The 21,275-nt window shown below is 35.8% G+C and overlaps 1 protein-coding gene across 1 annotated transcript in view; it reads right to left on the reverse strand.

Annotated features, from left to right (window-relative positions):
• Nucleotides 1–21,275, reverse strand: part of PIGK (phosphatidylinositol glycan anchor biosynthesis class K) — a 141,278-nt gene that overhangs the window by 61,622 nt on the left and 58,381 nt on the right. Inside the window, exon 9 of the mRNA XM_032605375.1 lies at nucleotides 18,043–18,215. Coding sequence (XP_032461266.1) covers nucleotides 18,043–18,215 — 173 coding nt within the window. The remainder of the gene's footprint in view (nucleotides 1–18,042; nucleotides 18,216–21,275) is intronic.

The raw sequence follows: 21,275 nt of genomic DNA on the forward strand, positions 1-21,275 counted from the left end.
CAGATAAAAAAAGCCTGCAGCAGGATAAAGCACATGGTCCTCTGAAAAGGCATGTTTGGATTAAGGTGCACTGGACACATCATGAATTGGCTCTAGGAAAGCAACCCAGCCCACTGATAGTCTTTTTATAGTAAGGCTAAGCAGGCCTTGCAAAGGGAGACAAAGAATCTGAACTTGTTGCCAGCTGTTTAGGGAATGTGCATGTTTGGAACACCAGCTGTGACTATCTAAAAACATGGGAAGTAGAACCTGTAAGCCCCTTTTCTTTAATAAGGAGGTGACAACAGTTCTAGTTCAATCTGAGAAAAGCCAGAAATGCCATTCATCAAACAATGGTTCTTGTCTCCACACAACTACTTTCTTGGTAGCTCAGTTATGTATTTAAAAGTGATTTTTTTTGTAATTTATAGAGCTTCTAGGTTTTTTATAACAGAGGAGCTTTTCAGAAACATCTAGTCAGCAACAATTCCGAAAGTGAAGTCAAATGATTGTTCCTTACTGTTAACTTCAAACCACCTCTCTAACTCATTTATATTAATTTCTTGTCCTGGAAAAAGTGCAATGTTATATCTATTTCTGAATATTATAGGGTATTCTTTTATTGAGAAACGTTTCCTTCTGATGAAATTTCAAACTATGAATGCCAAAGGCCTTTGAAGTCAGATTGTGTTTCTACATCTAAGGTAAAAATGTAATTTCTCATATTCACAGCCAACTCATTGGCAACTTTCATGTATTCTTTATTATTAGAAGTTACCTAATTTCTGGATACTCAAGGTTTTATTGTGCCTAATTTTCTAAGAGTTAGGGGAAAAAAAACTACCCTTAACATTAAAAGCATACAAGATGTATTTTAATCATTTTCATTGATTTAGATGATATGTATTACAGTGTTTTAGCACACTAAATAGAAATCATTATGAATATCAGTTAATTTTTAAAGCATAAGTTAGAGCTTTCCCTAACGTTGAATATAAGATTTTAAATGTATACATCATGTTTATGCAAAGCAATTAGAGCAATTACAACTCCTACTGCAAGCAACAGAAACTGGGGGTAACATCTCCAAGCCAGAGATTGCCTATACTGATAATTTATGTCTAATCATATAACTCATTGTTACCTATCTCAGTACCTTAAAGCAAAAGTGCAAAATACTCTTCCTAAAGCATGCAATCCTTAAATTATCTAATAGAAATCTAAAATACTATGTTCCTACTCCATCTGTCAAGATCATACTCTTAATACACATATATTTGGTATAACAAAATAAACATATTAAAAATTATATATAGGGCTTCCCTGGTGGCGCAGTGGTTGAGAGTCCGCCTGCCGATGCAGGGGACATGGGTTCGTGCCCTGGTCCAGGAGGATCCCACATGCCATGGAGCGGCGAGGCCCGTGAGCCATGGCCACTGAGCCTGTGCGTCCGGAGCCTGTGCTCCGCAATGGGAGAGGCCACAACAGTGAGAGGCCCACATGCCACAAAAAAAAAAAAAAATTATATATAACACTAATTTTAATACAACCTAGTTTAAATTGCTCACCACTGGCAAAGTCGTTCAGACCATTTCAACTATATCTATCCACTACTCAGTGTGGTGCAAAGTAATTCTCAGCCAGCATCTACACTTAGTTATCATGTGACAAATTCAGATATTCTGAGATCATATCCTCTGAACTCTTGTATTTCATTAATTTTCATTTGTTTTTCACTTTTGAGAAATCATACAAGAAAATATTAACATTAGAAACTGATCCCATCAGATGAAGAACAAAGAAAGGCTCTTAATATTGAAGTTAAAATGAGGTTGACCAATTTCACTGAAAAAAGATATTCCCTAACAATATCAACTTGCATGCTTCTCTTAGTGAAAGTACTTTCAGAATAATATATGACAATTTCATCAAACTAAAGAAAGCGCAAAGTCTGGAATATTACTGAATAAGACAAGAACTTCATATACATGAATTTGAAACAAAGATGAAGAATAACAGAGTTAGTCAACGTTGAATAGATTAATGTAATCTGTAGCTCAAATGAAAATTGTCCATAAATGTTTGTTTCATGAAGAAATATGTTTCCTTTCTCACATAAATATTAAAGTACTATTTATATTCCCAGAACACAATCAAAAACCAAACGATTTTTTTTAAGTCTCCTGCTTTTCATTTTTATGAGAAAATCAATTTTGAAATAAGCATTCTTAATTTTTTGCCACTTTGTAGGAAATCTATTACATTTACCAAAAAAAATACTTTAAATAATATTTACTAAGTTATACCAATTTAATGAAAAATCACATAAATGACTTTACTTGCAGTTTTTAGGTACAGTTTGGCTTTATTTAAAAAAAAAAAAATTGTCAGGCTTCCCTCGTGGCGCAGTGGTTGAGAGTCCGCCTGCCGATGCAGGGGACACGGGCTCGTGCCCTGGTCCGGGAAGATCCCACATGCCACGGAGCGGCTGGGCCTGTAAGCCATGGCCGCTGAGCCTGTGCGTCCGGAGCCTGTGCTCCACAACGGGAGAGGCCACAGCAGTGAGAGGCCCATGTACCCAAAAAAAAAAAAAAAAAAAAAAAAAAAAAAATTGTCATGAAATGTCAAATCATCCAATACCCCTGAGAAAAATCACAGTAGTCTAATAAACTTAATAGCTGTGTCACAAAATTGCTATCAACCATGAGGATATTGCTAGTAAAGACCTCATGGCTCTGTCCCTTACCAGTTTCATTTTTCCCCCACAATAAAACCTACAGATATACTAATATTATGATATCAGAATAAGTACACTGAAAGACTAATAGACTGCAATAATGAACTAGTACTTATAATTATTGGTAAGATAAAAACACAATGAAATAAGCATACAGTACAGTCTAAAATAATGTTTTTTAAAAATCAACTACATGAGTAAGTATAGGAAGGCCAACGTGACAATAATTCCTGTCATATGGGCAAAATGTGGCATGGCGGGTAAAAATGCAAATCAAGCTATATAAACAGAGCTATAGTATATCAAATAAAGATGGCAACACTTCCACTGTATCTTTTGCACTGGAGAAGAGACATCAGTATGGCTGTGATGAGTTTTACATGGTACGCTCTTAAAAAGTCATTAACAAAGTATGCTCATTTTATATACATTATCCCCAATCCTCAAAATAACTCTGAAGGTAGATCACCCTTCTACAGATAAAGTAATGTGCTTTAAGACGTAAAGCCAGGAACCAAACCAAAACTTGAATACAAGTCCATTCATCTCCATACTCTTTCTACCTATGTAAGACTGCCTTAAAGTTCCCATGTAGCACCAGAAGGGACAATTAGGCAATACCTCACCTGTAGAATATTTGGAAACCATGTAACAAGGTATACCATGATTTCAACAAAAGTGGCAATTTTTGAAATGGGATTACAGATTTATATTATTAATGTAAATGTCTTCTGCCTCTTGCTTTACTTAACAGCTTCAATCCTAAAGTGCTGTATATAAATCAATTGTTAAAAAACTGAATCCAGTTTTTACCCACTGATAAATTATAAATAAGAACTGTTTTATCCTTATTATTAATCATAATCTTCACAAACATCTTAAGATTTTTTCTGACCCTTTAATTTATTAAGTACTTTATAACATATAAATTAATTCCTAAAAATATGCCAGAAAAGTAGCAATTCAGAAAGATCCTGTAGATTTACCTAGTTTATAGGCAAAATTCCATATAACTAGGTTTATTAAAGCAAGGCAACTTACATACAGAGAGAATTTTTTTACCATACTTTTTTAAACTGACAATTCAATATCAAGTCTTTTCCTCCTGTCAATGGTCTAAAGAAACAAATACCGTGATTTATTTGAAAGTACAACCTATCCCAATCTATAGCATTAAAAAAAACCAAGTTCCATATGTACAAATATGTAATTCTACTGCCACCTTCTGGTAAAACACAATTTCCCAATTCTTTACAGCACTTCTCCAAATGACAAATCTCCAGATATAAAATCCCTCCTTTCTAATACTAGATTAACAAAAGCAGAATAGTTTTTACAAATGACAAAAAATACCCTAAAAATAGAATTCTAGCAATAATGTTTATCAGTACATGTGATATATTCTCTCAATAATGTTAACATTTATTGAGCACTTTACTGTATTTGAGCACTTCTAGAAGAGATTTATGAGCAAAATGGAGATTAATTCTCTTAATAACCTTATAAAGTGGAATGATTATTCCAGTTTTACAGATGAAGAAACTGAGAATCAAAGAAATCAAGTGGTTTGCCTGAGGCACACAGCTAGTAAATGGCAGAGGCTCTGAATTCAGAAGCAGACTGATTCCAATGACCCTGCCTTTGATTATTATTCTGTAATACCCTCTATAACATCAGATAATAGACATTAAGTTGATTTAACTCATTTAGGACATTAAATCTTAATTTAGTGGGACAAGGCAACAATATTACAATTAGTGAGGAGATTAAAAGAGTCACAGGGGCTTCCCTGGTGGCGCAGTGGTTGAGAGTCCGCCTGCCGATGCAGGGGACACAGGTTCGTGCCCCGGTCCAGGAAGATCCCACACACCGTGGAGCGGCTGGGCCCATGAGTCATGGCCGCTGAGCCTGCGTGTCCAAAACCTGTGCTCCACAATGGGAGAGGCCACAACAGTGAGAGGCCTCCGTACCGCAAAAAAAAAAAAAAAAAATGGCCAAATAACATGCCTAAGGTAATATAGAATTATGCCAATGAGTAAATTAATCACTTTGAAAAATATGTAGAATAGTAGGGGAGAAATCCTATCAACTACTGTTTGAGCCATTTTGACACGTCTTTGGTTCATAAAGTTTCATAATCATATCAACGTACTATGAACAATTTTCAGCGAATTGTTTGATCACAAAGTTTCACATTCCTCACAATCTATTTTGGCCAATTTCAAAACACATGTTTCGACTTGTACATTTAAATTCGAGTTAATTTCTTAGTAAACATTATAAATAGAGACTACAATTCATATGTTCAATGATAAATGATAAATACTATAGTAGGTCTTTTACATTTCCATATAAATTTTAGAATCAGTCTGTCAATCTCTACAGAAAAAAGCCTGCTGGGATTTTGATTGTGATTGAGTTGATCAATACCAGAATCAATAAAAATCACAGAATACAGTCAATATAAAAATTAATTGTACTTCCATATTTGAGCAACAAATGGAAAATAAATTTTTAAAATATCACTTAAAAATACTTTAAAAAATTTTAAATATCACTTAAAAAATAGCATGAAAAACAAAAATATTTAGGAATAAATTTAATGAAAAGTGTGGAAGACTCTACACTGAAAACTATAAAACAATTCAGAGAAAAATTATAGGAGATCTAGATAAATGTAGAGATACGTTCATGGATAGAGGACACAATTTTGTTAAGGTGTCTATACTCCTTAACAATTTGTCTATACAAATTAATACATGGAGTCAATCCAATTCCAATAAAAATTCCAGTAGGTTTTTTTTTTTTAGAAATAGGCTGATTCTAAAATTTATATGGAAACAAAGGATCTAGAATAGTCAAAAGAACCTTTAAAAAAGAAAAATTGATTTGGAGGACTTATACAATCTTATATCAAGACTTATTATAATTCTAAAATAATCAAGACAGTGCAATACTGGTATAAATGAGACACAGTTCAATGCAACAGAGTACAATCCAGAAACAGACCCACACATATATACATGGTCATGTGATTTTTGACAAAGGCACCAACATAATGCAATAAGAAATTCAATCTTTTCAATATATGGTGCAGCAATAACTAGATATCCATATGGAAAAAAAAATGAACCTCAACCCCTACCTAACACTATACTCAAAAATTAATTCAAAATAAATCATAGGCCTAAATTTAAAAGGTAAAAGTATAAAACGTCTAGAAGAAAATAAAGGAAAGTCTTTATGACCTTGATTTAGCCTAAAAATCCTTGTACGAAAGGCATTAAGCATAAAGAAAAAGTGATAAATGAACTTCATCAATATTAAATCTCCTACTCGTCAAAAAAAGACATTAAGAATATGACAGGCAAGGGAGAGGAACCAAGATGGCGGAGTAGAAGGACGTGCTCTCACTCCCTCTTGCGAGAGCACCAGAATCACAACTAGCTGCTGGACATTCATCGACAGGAAGACACTGGAGCTCACCAAAAAAGATACCCCACATCCAAAGACAAAGGAGAAGCCACAATGAGATGGTAGGAGGGGCACAATCACAGTAAAATCAAATCCCATAACTGCTGGGTGGGTGACTCACAGACTGGAGAACACTTATACCACAGAAGTCCACCCACTGGAGTGAAGGTTCTGAGCCCCACATCAGACTTCCCAACCTGGGGTCCAGCAACGGGAGGAGGAATTCCTAGAGAATCAGATTTTGAAGCCTAGTGGGAATTGATTGCAGGACTTCGACAAGACTGGGGAAAACAGAGACTCCACTCTTGGAGGGCACACACAAAGTAGTGTGTGCATCAGGACCCAGGGGAAGGAGCAGTGACCCCAACAGACCTACCTGCTGGTGTTGGAGGGTAACCTGCAGAGGCGGGGTGGGGTGTGGCTGTGGCTCACCCTGGGTACAGGGACACTAACAGCAGAAGTTCTGGGAGGTGCTCCTTGGTGTGAGCCCTCCCAGAGTCTGTCATTAGCCCCACCAAGGAGCCCAGGTAGGCTCCAGTGTTGGGTTGCCTCAGGCCAAACAAGCAACAGGGAGGGAACGCAGCCCCACCCATCAACAGTCAAGTGAATTAAAGTTTTACTGAGCTCTGCCCACCAGAGAAACAGTCAGCTCTACCCACCACCAGTCCCTCCCATCAAGCCTCTTAGATAGCCTCATCCACCAGAGGGCAGAGAGCAGAAGCAAGAAGAACTACAACTCTGCAGCCTGTGGAACAAAATCCACATTCACAGAAAGAGAGACAAGATGAAAAGGCAGAGGGCTATGTACCAGATGAAGGAACAAGATAAAACCTCAGAAAAACAACTAAATGAAGTGGAGATAGGCAACCTTCCAGAAAAAGAATTCAGAATAATGATACTGAAGATGATCCAGGACCTCAGAAAAATAATGGAGGCAAAGATCGAGAAGATGCAAGAAATGTTTAACAAAGACCTAGAAGAATTAAAGAACAAACAAACAGAGATGAACAATACAATAACTGAAATGAAAACTACACTAGAAGAATCAATAGCAGAATAAATGAGGCAGAAGAATGGATAAGTGACCTGGAAGACAGAATGGGGGAATTCACTGCTACGGAACAGAATAAAGAAAAAAGAATGAAAAGAAATGAAAACAGTCTAAGAGACCTCTGGGACAACATTAAATGCAACAACATTCGCATTATAGGAGTCCCAGAAGAAGAAGAGAAACAGAAAGGACCCGAGAAAATATTTGAAGAGATTATAGTTGAAAACTTCCCTAACATGGGAAAGGAAATAGCCACCCAAGTCCAGGAAGCGCAGCGAGTCCCATACACGATAAACCCAAGGAGAAACACGTCAAGACACATAGTAATCAAATTGGCAAAAATTAAAGACAAAGAAAAATTATTGAAAGCAGCAAGGGAAAAATGAAAAATAACATACAAGCGAACTCCCATAAGGTTAATAGCTGATTTCTCAGCAGAAACTCTACAAGCCAGAAGGGAGTGGCATGATATACTTAAAGAAAGAAAAGGGAAGAAGCTATAACCAAGATTACTCTACCCAGCAAGGATCTCATTCAGATTTGATGGAGAAATCAAAAGCTTTACAGACAAGCAAAGGCTAAGAGACTTCAGCACTACCAAACCAGCTCTACAACAAATGCTAAAGGAACTTCTCTAAGTGGGAAACACAAGAGAAGAAAATAAGCTACAAAAACAAACCAAAACAGTTAAGAAAATGGTCAAAGGAACACACATATCGATAATTACCTTAAACGTGAATGGATTAAATGCTCCAACCAAAAGACACAGGCTTGCTGAATGGATACAAAAACAAGACCCATATATATGCTGTCTATAAGAGATCCACTTCAGACCTAGGGACACATACAGATTGAAAGTGGGGGGATGGAAAAAGATATTCCATGCAAAGGGAAATCAAAAGAAAGCTGGAGAAGCTATACTCATATCAGATAAAATAGACTTTAAAATAAAGAATGTTACAAGAGACAAGGAAGGACACTACATAATGATCAAGGGATCAATCCAAGAAGAAGATATAACAATTATAAATATACATGCACCCAACATAGAAGCACCTCAATACATAAGGCAACTGTTAACAGCTATAAAAAAGGAAATCAACAGTTAACACAGTAATAGTGGGGGACTTTAACACCTCACTTACAACAATGGATAGATCATATGAAATGTAAATAAATAAGGAAACAGAAGCTTTAAATGACACAATAGACCACGTAGATTTAATTGATATTTATAGGACATTCCACCCAAAAACAGCAGATTACAGTTTCTTCTCAAGTACTCACGGAACATTCTCCAGGATAGATCACATCTTGGGTCACAAATCAAGCTTCAGTAAATTTAAGAAAATTGAAATCATATCAAGCATCTTTTCTGACCACAACGCTGAGATTAGAAATGAATTACAGGGAAAAAAACGTAAAAAACACAAACACATGGAGGCTTAACAATACATTACTAAATAACCAAGAGATCACTGAAGAAATCAAAGAGGAAAATCAAAAAATACCTAGAGACTAATGACAATGAAAACATGACGATCCAAAACCTATGGTATGCAGCAAAAGCAGTTCTAAGAGGGAAGTTTATAGGTATACAAGCCTACCTCAAGAAACAAGAAAAATCCCAAGTAAACAATCTAAACTTACACCTAAAGGAACTAGAGAAAGAAGAACAAACAAAACCCAAAGTTAGCAGAAGGAAAGAAATCATAAAGATCAGAACAGAAATAAATGAAATAGAAATAAAGAAAACAATAGCAAAGAATAAAACTAAAAGCTGGTTCTTTGAGAAGATAAACAAAATTGATAAACCATTAGCCAGACTCATCAAGAAAAAGAGGGAGAGGACTCAAATCAATAAAATTAGAAATGAAAAAGGAGAAGTTACAACAGACACCACAGAAATACAAAGCATGCTAAGAGACTACTACAAGCAACTCTATGCCAATAAAATGGACAACCTGGAAGAAATGGACAAATTCTTAGAAAAGTACAACCTCCCAAGAGTGAACCAGGAAGAAATAGAAAATATAAACAGACCAGTCACAAGTACTGAAATTGAGACTGTGATTAAAAATCTTCCCACAAACAATAGCCCAGGACCAGACGGCTTCACAGGTGAATTCTATCGAACATTTAGAGAAGAGCTAACACCCATCCTCTCAAACTCTTCCAAAAATTGTGGAGGAAGGAATACCCCCAAACTCATTCTATGAGGCCACCATCACCCTGATACCAAAACCAGACAAAGATACTAAAAAAAAGAAAATTACAGACCAATATCACTGATGAATATAGATGCAAAAGTCCTCAACAAAATACCAGCAAACAGAATCCAACAACACATTAAAAGGATCATACACCATGATCAAGAGGGATTTATGCCAGGGATGCAAGGATTCTTCAATATCTGCAAGTCAATCAATGTGACACACCATATTAACAAATTAAAGAATAAAAACCATATGATCATCTCAATAGATGCAGAAAAAACTTTTGACAAAATTCAACACCCATTTATGATAAAAACTCTCCAGAAAGTGGGCATAGAGGGAACCTACCTCAACATAATAAAGGTCATATATGACAAACCCACAGCAAACATCATTCTCAATGGTGAAAAACTGAAAGCATTTCCTCTAAGATCAGGAATGAGACAAGGATGTCCACCCTCACCACTATTATTCAACGTAGTTTTGGAAGTCCTAGCCACAGCAATCAGAACAGAAAAAGAAATAAAAGGAATACAAATTGGAAAAGAACAAGTAAAACTGTCACTGTTTGCAGATGACATGATACTATACATAGAGAATCCTAAAGATGCCACCAGAAAATTACTAGAGCTAATCAATGAAGTTGGTAAAGTTGCAGGATATAAAATTAATGCACAGAAATCTCTTGCATTCCTATACACTAATGATGAAAAATCTGAAAGAGAAATTATGGAAACACTCCCATTTTACCATTGCAACAAAAAGGATAAAATACCTAGGAATAAACCTACCTAGGGAAGCAAAAGACCTGTATGAAGAAAACTATAAGACACTGATGAAAGAAATTAAAGATGATACCAACAGATGGAGAGATATACCATGTTCTTGGATTGGAAGAATCAATATTGTGAAAATGACTATACTACCTAAAGCAATCTACAGATTCAAAGCAATTCCTATCAAATTACCAATGGTATTTTTTACAGAACTAGAACAAATCATCTCAAAATTTGTATGGAGACACAAAAGACCCTGAATAGCCAAAGCAGTCTTGAGGGAAAAAAACAGAGCTGGAGGAATCAGACTCCCTGATTTCAGACTATACTACAAAGCTACAGTAATCAAGACAATATGGCACTGGCATAAAAACAGAAACATATATCAATGGAACAAGATAGAAAGCCCAGAGATAAACCCATGCGCCTATGGTCAACTAATCTATGACAAAGGAGGCAAAGATATAAATGGAGAAAAGACAGTCTCTTCAATAAGTGGTGCTGGGAAAAGTGGACAGCTACATGTAAAAGAATGAAATTAGAACACTCCCTAACACCATACACAAAAATAAACTCAAAATGGATTTGAGACCTAAATGTAAGACCAGACACTATAAAACTCTTAGAGGAAAACACAGGAAGAACACTGTTTGACATAAATCACAGCAAGATCTTTTTTGATCCACTTCCTAGAGTAATGGAAATAAAAACAAAAATAAACAAATGGGACCTAACAAAACTTCAAAGCTTTTGCACAGCAAAGGAAACCATAAAGAAGATGAAAAGACAACACTCAGAATGGGAGAAAATATTCACAAATGAATCAACGGACAAAGGATTAATCTCCAAAATATATAAACAGCTCATGCCGCTCAATATTAAAGAAACAAACAGCCCAATCCAAAAATGGGCATAAGACCTAAGTAGACATTTCTCCAAGAAGACATACAGATGGCCAAGAAGCACATGAAAAGCTGCTCAACATCACTAATTATTAGAGAAATGCAAATCAAAACTACAATGAGGTATCACCCGTTAGAATGGGCATCATCAGAAAATCTACAAACAACAAATGCTGGCATGGGTGTGGAGAAAATGGAAGCCTCTTGCACTGTTGGTGGGAATGTAAATTGATACAGCCACTATGGAGAACAGTATGGAGTTTCCTTAAAAAACTAAAAATAGAACTACCATATGATCCAGCAATCCCACTACTGGGCATATACCCAGAGAAAACCATAATTCAAAAATATACATGCACCCCAATGTCATTGCAGCACTATTTACAATAGTCAGATCATGGAGAAAGCCTAAATGCCCATCGACAGACGAATGGATAAAGAAGTTGTGGTATATATACACAATGAAGTATTACTCAGCCATAAAAGGGAACGAAATTGAGTCATTTGTTGAGATGTGGATGGATCTAGAGACTGTCACACAGAGTGAAGTAAGTCAGAAAGAGAAAAACAAATATTGTATATTAATGCATGTATGTGGAACCTAGAAAAATGGTACAGATGAACCGGTGTGCAGGGCAGAAGTTGAGACACAGATGTAGAGAACAAACGTATGGACACCAAGGGGGGAAAACCGCGGTGGGGTGGGGATGGTGGTGTGCTGAATTGGGCAATTGGGATTGACATGTATACACTGATGTGTATAAAACTGATGACTAATAAGAACCTGCAGTATAAAAGAACAAAAAACAAACAAAAAAAACAACTAATACTAAACTTTCTTTGGGTTTTTATATGGAAATATGTTAATATAAATGTTTCAGACATTACTTGAAATTTCTAAAAATGTTATATTTTCTGGTGTAATGTTATAAGTCATAATTCTAGTTATTACTTTAAAATGTATATCTCAGAAATAACTAAATTTACTTGTCAATTGCATTATTATGAACTTTCATCAAATCTTTAACCGTGGTCATTTTTAAGTGTTTTGTCATTTACAAACAGTTCCTGGTGTACTCTGACGCTTTCACAAAAATGTTCCTATAAAAGTGTTTCAACTTCAAGGAATTCATGGAAAAGACTCTGACAAGTACAGGTTTCTGGTAACTGACTATACTGCTGAACTGAATGAATAAGCATTTTCAGAACTCTAATGGAAAAGTGATGAATTCATAAAAGTGCTAACAAAAGATCAAGATGAAAAAAAAAATTAATTACATGGGACTGAGTGAACCGATGAGGATATTATAATTTTTGTGACTTTCTGTTTGAAAAAAAAAAAAAAAATCCCACAAGGACTCAGGCAAAAAATATACAAATCAATTTCCACTGCGAAGTAAAGGAGCTGTTACAGTGGAGGATTACTGGACTGAATGTCAATATTATGACATAGTAAAAAAAAAAAAAAAAAAATATGATAGGAGGCAGGCCAAAGACTAAGAAAAAATATTTGGATTACATATATCTGACAAAGGACTTATACCCAGAATATATAAAGAAATCTTACAATTCAGTAAGAAAACAACCCAATTTTTAAAAAATGAGCAAAACACTTGAATAGGCACTTCATGAAACATGTATGAATGACCAATAAGTACATGAAATGATGTTCAATGTCCTTAGCAATCAGGGGTATGCAAATTAAAATCATAATGAGATATTACTACATGCCTATTAGAATAGCTAAAATTAAAAAGACAATACCAAGTGTAATTAAGGATGTGGAACAACTATTTGTGGAAATGTAAATGGTACAGTGACTATAGCAAATAGTTTGGAAGTTTCTTATAAAGTTAAACATGCACTTCCATATGACGCAGCAAAACTACTCTTAGCTATATTTATTCAAGTGAAATGAAAACTTACATTTGTATGCATTTATAGTGGCTTTATTTAATTGTCAAAAACTAGGGGGCAAAAACAAATGTCCTCCAATTGGTGAGATACAGCAATAAAAGAGAACCAACTACTGACACATGTGACACCAGATATTAATCTGACATGCTTTATGGCAGTAAAAGAAGCCAGACTCAAAAGAGTACAGAATATATGATTCTATCTATATGACATTCTGGAAAACGCAAAATTGTGGGGACAGAAAACAGATCAGTGGGATATGAGGGAGAGATTGGAGAAAAGGGAGCATAAGGAAAATTTCTGTAGTGATGGATTAGCAATGGTGATGATCCAAGTGTATGCATTTGTCAAAACTCAGAACTATATACTAAAAATTTTACTAAACTCAAAAAAAAAAAAAAAGAACCACAGCTGCATACAACAACGTAAATGAATTCCAAAAACATAGTACTAGCAAGAGCAACAAAACATAACGTTTAGGGATACACGTTTAGGTGATGTAACTAAGATGAAGAGCAAGAAAGTAAACTCCGTAAGAGACAGGATCACTGTTAACTTTGAGGGGGAGTGAGAGGGTAGAGATTGAGAAGGGGTGTAAGGGTTGGGGGACCTTCTTGGGTAACAACATTGTTCTAATTTCTCTGGTGGTTATTTGAGTAGTTGCGTTCTGATAATTCATTGTGCTATCATGTATATTTTATATACTTTTAAAAGAAAGCAACTCAGCATAAATTATAAAACAATAAAATAATATATATATTTTTTAGAGGGAGGAAGCATTCCTGGATTCATATCTTGATTTCACCATTTGTTAGATGTGGACTTTAGGCAGGTTTCTTAAATCTTTCTCAGCCTCACTTTACTCATCTATTTAATGGGAAAATTACACCTGCCTCATAAAGCAATTATGTGAATTAAATGGAATTAATGTAATTTTTCCTTGAGGGTATCTGCATAGCTCCCAATTTCCTTTTGGAGGGTTCCTCTTATCCACATGGGATGGGTCCCCCAGTAGCTATGACTTTGTGTTAAATGACCCCACTACTGCCCAGCTGGGTCAGTACTCAAGCTGGGCTAATCAAGAAGCCCTCTGGGGAGCTTAAAATGGAGAACGAGCAAGTTAATTCTGTATCTGGGCTTTATCATGAACAGAACAGATATAAATCTCCAGAACAGATATAAATTTCCAGAAGAGTAGTGTGCACACATTCTATCCCCTACATTCAGAGCAGCAGAGAAAGAAAAGACGAGAACAGGGAGACAGAGGGAGTACTGCCCACATTTCTGACTGATTTCTGGTTCCTGATTCCAGTCCCTTACTGAGGCCTGCTCTTGGGTTCCATAAAACACAGAATACCTATATATAAATATCTTTAAGGAAATAACGCTAGCTTATGTTGGAGTCTACTACTTACAATCCAACCGTCCTAGATAATATGTTATATAAAGCATGAAGCACATGGAAAAGGCTCAAAATCTAATCTCTGTGACAACTGTCTGATCTTTGACCTCCTATATAAGGTGGGGACTTCCTTACCGAGCTCTTGAAAGAGTCCTACTGTGGTGTTCAAAATACAGACTGACCTTGTTAGCCCATTTTCACCCCTCTATCTATAAGAAATCTGTAAGAAAAGAGTCCATCCTCAAATTTCCTGCTAGATTCAAAATTTTCAGTTGCTAAAGACTGCCTAAAGAGAGAAAGAAATTCTAGTATAACAGAATAAAATTACAACAAAAAAATAGATAGAATCAAGTGCCTCAATTTAGAGCCTAAAGCAAAAGTCAGACTAGGTAAGATGTCATCTAACAACCAAGATAAATGTTGAGCATTTACAGTTCATATTGTCCCAGATTCCATTTTTTTCTTAGGTAATGCCTACAGAATTTACACTTCTACATTTTGGTGCCTGTATTTTTACATTCTCAAACTAAAGGCTATTTTCCCTATATATCAATAGTTAGGGTACTCTGGTACTCTGAGTAACGCTGACATGGACTTATTACTATATTCCAGAAAGTCCAACTCTTTGAGGGCAGGCTGTTTGCATATTTATCAAAAGTCAACCTATATACACTCAGATAAAGCAGTTTAGAATTAAGTTATATAAGCCAAGCTTATTGCAATCAGTCCTTATTTTACCTCATTTGTTCTTGTAAATAAATTAAAAACACAATAAGTAAAACACACGCTGAAACAACTGTTGTTACTAAGGATATGACTGTAAGGATATGACCTTACTCGATATAAGTATATGACTGTACCTTACTCATATAATACGTATATGTCAGAAGACATACAAAACACCAATTATTTCATACAGCTACTTCAGTCAATTTTATGTACTAATGCTCTCCATCATATCTGACTTAGTTTAATACACAAAATATGAAATATGGACAATCTGAACAAATGAGTTATTATTTTCTTGATATATGTAGAAAGCAGTATTCTTAAAAGTTTAACTGCCAATTTTAATAACAGTAACTGTATTGATGTTTTTAACCTAAGATCTCAAAAAATACATATACATTCAAGCCCATAATTTCCTTAATAAAATAGTTTTTTGTGATAGCTGATCTCTCAAGAATATATAATACTTTTCTCTAAACAAACATCCAATTGCCATTCATATTTGCACATAAATAGCACCTATATATAATGAGATAATATCTCTATCATCCATTCCTGGAACATGTTGGAAACTTAATCTTCCTAAATTAACTGGATAACAAATATCAGTAATTATGAAACCGTCTGTAAGCAATGTTCTAAATAAAATTTATTTATAAACACTAGAGGGTGCTCTAATTCAACAATGTCTGCTCATTGCTGTACACCTGAAACTAACACAACATTGTTAATCAACTATACTCCAATATAAAATAACTTAAAAAACAAAAACAAAACACAGTGCCTGGTATCTGGCTTTGATGCTTAATATAATTTTCTCCTTGATTATAGATAAATGAAGATAATTATCAGCACCAACAATTTTTGCTTTCGAACTAATACATGGAGATACTTTATGAGACAAAAATTTCATCTTTCCAGAACATAAAACTTAGTAGAATTCCACTGAAATCATTTTTATTGTACAATTATTATGTATTTAATATTGTGTTAAGTGGATAGAACAGAAAATAACACAGAAGTATAAAGATAGTCCTTATCTCTAAAGGAAATTAATGCAATATTCAGACGATTAAGAGAAGGTATATCTTGTATCTTACAGGCTTAACTTCAAGGGAAATTACAAAATGAATTTGGTAAAAAAACAAGGTAGCTCAATTTCAGTTGCTAAGTATTAAGGTATAGTTTAGCTATTTTACAAAAGTAATTTGAAATTTTAAATAATAAATAAAAGTGATATTGTTGAGGGTATCACCTGCTGTCTCAAGAAAATATTTTTTAAGCCAACAGATACAGGAAATTGAAAAAGAAAAAATCCAACACTTTGAATATGCATAATAGGAAATAATAATATCAATTTCAAATCTTCATAAGGAATAATTTACTGCTAGTTTTTTAATTTATTTCTAAAACATTCACAAGCTCAATCATAAATCTTTTAAATTTTCAAAATTAAAAGTACTTTATATGCCACCGTTTGACAATCCAGAAAAGTTCCCTGGAGTATGAGTTTCCAATAGACAGCATTAAACAATCCCAAATAACAAAGTTTAATGGCTAGGAAAATATACGTCTATATAGTTCAAGAAAGTGGCTATTAACTGAGACACTATTTAATCCCAACGAAGTATTGTGCCTTTAAAAATGTTTACAGAAAAGAAAACAAGCAGAACATTATAAATACTTCTAAATTCACATACCCCAAATCAACCAGTCTCTCGCAATCTCTCTCTCTCTCACACACACACACACACACACACACACACACACACACACACGCACGCGCACACCCACGACTCACACACACACAGTCCATTCCCCAAGAGGGGAGTACTTGGCTTATACCTCTCTCTCTCATTCTCTTCCCTAATCAATAACTAAGAGCCCCCAAAGAAATCCTAAAGATAAACTTTTGAAGATTAATAGAATATAACACTAGGCAAAAGCCAGAGATAGGACTGAACCAGGCTCACAAACCACCCAGACTCTATGAACCAAAACACGTGGCAGAGAACTAATCAGATTGCTGGAGCCCAGAAAAATTCTGAAAATGCAAGCATTGTGTTACAGTTTGAAGTATACATTTGGCACCTATATTCATTTGACACTCACTACCCCTTTATATGTTTATCTGCCTTGCATCTACCAGATTCCTAGGGCCCTATTATACTCTAAATGTCCAGCTGCCAACTTCCCTATTCAGTGTCACGTCATTTAACACCTTCTACTGCAATAGGTGACAACCTACACATTGTTAGAGTATTAATAATGTTCGAAACATTCACATACCTGCCCCATCATGAAGGTGTTCTGAACCATCATATATACCTCTACTGACAGAAAAGTATGGCTCTGAGACAGTCAATTGTTGTGTAAGTTTTAGTCCCTTTTTTTTTTTTTTTTTTTTTTTTTTTTTGCGGTACACGGGCTCTCACTGTTGTGGCCTCTCCCGTTGCGAAGCACAGCCTCCGGACACGCAGGCCCAGCCACTTCACGGCATGTGGGATCTTCCCAGACCGGGGCACGAATCCGTGTCCCCTGCATCGGCAGGCGGACTCTCAACCACTGTGCCACCAGTGAAGTCCCTGTTTTAGTCCTTTTTAAACCAAGCCTGAACTCATACTTCTACAAACGTATTTTGGAGCTACAACATAACCCTAATCAAGATCTTAGCTTCCCACTGATATTTAGAGTTTCTGTCCATTAATCTGAAAAGCATAGGGGCTACATAAAGAATGGGTAGAAATGTGTGATTTTCTTTATAAATACCAATTTTCATCTCTTAATATAATGTTATATAAAAGTTTACAAATCATGAGACTAGAATACTCTATTCAAATAAAAATTTAAGATGAATACCTGCTTTCCATGATTCCTGAATCTGGCTGCAAACTAATAGTCTCTGTTGTAATTTCCACTTTCCGTACACTTCCAAAGAAATCAGTTATCAGTACATTTTTAGGATCCCTCTGAAAAAGATCAGTGCGATGTCCAGGAGTAGACACACATAGACTTTTGGGGCATACCTGAAACTGAAAAAAATATGTACAACAATAATAAATACACATGCTTACATATTCATACAACTTTTATTAAATCCATTAATACAATATAGTAGACTGTAATATATTTTCAAAGCTCTCCCAACCTAAAGAAACTACTGGCTCTAAAGATTAAAGTTTCATTGCTATCGTAATGCTTGACACTTTAAGAGGCTTTACAGACATTAGAATAGGTTATCAATAAAACAGGAAGCTGGCAAGGCAACGAAAATACATTCACTTTTTAAAATCATTTGCTACAAAGTTTATTTTGAACACTTATTTATGAGAACTCATAGGCAACACTATGACAAGAGAATTGCTTTTTTTCTGTAACTACATCCATCTCAGTGGAATGCTCTACCAGAGCACTTTTTAAACATTTTGTAATCATGACCCTTCATTCAAACTTTAAATTCAAATAAAGTATTACGTAGTAGCTCAATATATAAAAAAGATGTAAGGGGAAAAAATGTCATGAAGAACCTAGGGATAAGACAGGAATAGAGGCGCAGACCTACTGGAGAACGGACTTGAGGGTATGGGGAGGGGGAGGGGTGAGTTTTGACAGGGCGAGAGAGAGTCATGGACATATACACACTAACAAACGTAGTAAGGTAGATAGCTGGGGGGAAGCAGCCGCAAGGCACAGGGATATTAGCTCGGGGCTTTGGGACAGCCTGGAGGGTTGGGAGGGGGAGAGTGGGAGGGAGGGAGACGCAAGAGGGAAGACACATGGGAGCACATGTATATGTATAGCTGATTCACTCTGTTATAAAGCAGAAACTAACACACCATTGTAAAGCAATTATACCCCAATAAAGATGTTAAAAAAAAAAAAAAAAAAAAAAAAAGATGAAACCAGAGCTGCTCTGGATTGCAGGAAGTTAAGCGTAGCCTGTTCACTAGCTATCCCCCTCATCCTCCTGCTGTGAATCTACAAAAACCATTCTATAAATCAAGTAACTTTCTTAGTTTATCCATGATAAAAATTACAAACCCAAAGCACCTCATACACTATAGTGCTCCAGAGAATAGTCTGCAAACTACAACTTCACCACTACACAGATCTCGCAATATTTTTTATGTTAATCTTATTCCTGATATTCCACATCAGTGCATTACCAAGGACCTTTGCAGGACATTTGGTCCATGCCAAAAGGTCCTTGATATTTGGTCCTGTCCAAAACCATTTGGCATGAACCAAATATGCTCATGAACATTTGGACAAGACCAAATTTCAAGGACCTTTTGGCATGGGCCAAATGTCGTATGGACGTTTTGGACAGGACCAAGTGTCTGCTAACCCCAGACACATGTTCATTCACTCAGCAAAGCATAAAAAGTGTCTATTATACACACTTCATATGGTTACCTTCCATAGGGGATACAAAAATTGATGAGACTTGGGTCCTCTCCTCAAGGCTTTAAGTCTAGTCAGAGATGAATAAACATAACAAGGTAGAAAAAAAAGGGACAGGCTCTAATTCAGAAAAAGATAAACTTCTTAGCGTTTGAGGATAAGAAAAAAGGAGTGGGGCGTTAGCTATTTTCTGAAGGGAAAGGAAGATTAGATTGGAAATAACATTCCTAATAAAGGAGCAGCTGCAGAGACATGTTAAGGCAAAGAACTCAATTTGGCAGAAGCCCAGCATATATGAAGGAAACCATTACAGGCCCACTAGTAAGGACCCAGAGCCCACAGCACTTGCCCACTTGTAGGGACAAGACTATCTGCGTAAGTATAATCACCAACACGACAGTAGAGATGGGGAAGGGCACAGCAACTATATATGAAACAGTGTTCCAAGCACTGTGTTAAGCAGTTTGCAGATATTCCCATTTAAGCTTACCAATAACTTTGAGGTATACAAAAATTATTATCTCTCCTTCAAACTAAGGCTCAAAGAGATTAATTGGTCTAACATCATACTGCCTTCCAGGTTCAGGAAAGCAATAACAGGAAATACAAAGAAGAGTTCAGGATATAAATTAAGAAGCAAAGAAGGAAAAAAGGGTGGGGGAAGATCAAGAAAGTTAAATGTCAAACAAGGACAAAACAGACAGAAGGCTGAATAAGCAAAATAAAAGATAAAATAAACAAGATAAAATTAAAGTTCGAGGTATATCAAAGGTATTCCTGTATGAGCAACTTGGTCAGTTTTATTAGGTACTAGCAGAAGCAAGCAGGAAAAGAAAAGCAGTTGAATGAGCTTGGCAAACACTAAATAAGTATTATATTCTTTGCTGCTAAAAACAAAAACAAAAAACTTCCACTTAAAAAAAAATTGAATTATAATTGAAACAATTATATTAGTTTCAGGCGTACCACATAGTGATTTGATTTTTTTTTTTTTTTTGCGGTACGCGGGCGTCTCACTGTTGTGGCCTCTCCCGTTGCGGAGCACAGGCTCCGGACGCGCAGGCTCAGCGGCCATGGCTCACGGGCCTAGCCTCTCCGCGGCATGTGGGATCTTCCCGGACCGGGGCACCAATCTGTGTCCCCTGCATCGGCAAGCGGACTCTCAACCACTGCGCCACCAGGGAAGCCCATGATTTTTTTATACATCACAAAATGATCACCATGACAAGTCTACTTACAATCTGTCACCATACAAAGTTATTACAATATTATTGGCTATATTCCCTATGCTGTACATTACTTTGCCATGACTTATTTACTTTTAACTGGAAGTTTGTACTTGTTAATCCTCTTTATCTATTTCACCCGTGTCCCCACTCACCCACCCCTCTGACAACCATCTATTTGTTCTCTGTATGTCTACTTCTGTGTTTTTTCTTTATATTCCACATATAGTTGATAGCATACAGTATTTGTCTTTCTCTGACTTATTTCACTGAGCATAATACCCTCTAGGTCCATCCATGTTGCTGCAAATGGCAGAATTTCATTCTTTTCTAAGGCTGAGTAATATTCCATTGTATATATAGCACAACTTTACACACTCATCTATTGATGGAGACTTATGGTTGCTTCCCTATCTTGGCTATTGTTAATAATGTTGCTATGAACACTGGGGTGCATGAGAG

The sequence above is a fragment of the Phocoena sinus genome, chromosome 1 (assembly GCF_008692025.1).
Source record: "Phocoena sinus isolate mPhoSin1 chromosome 1, mPhoSin1.pri, whole genome shotgun sequence".
Lineage (NCBI taxonomy): Eukaryota > Metazoa > Chordata > Mammalia > Artiodactyla > Phocoenidae > Phocoena > Phocoena sinus.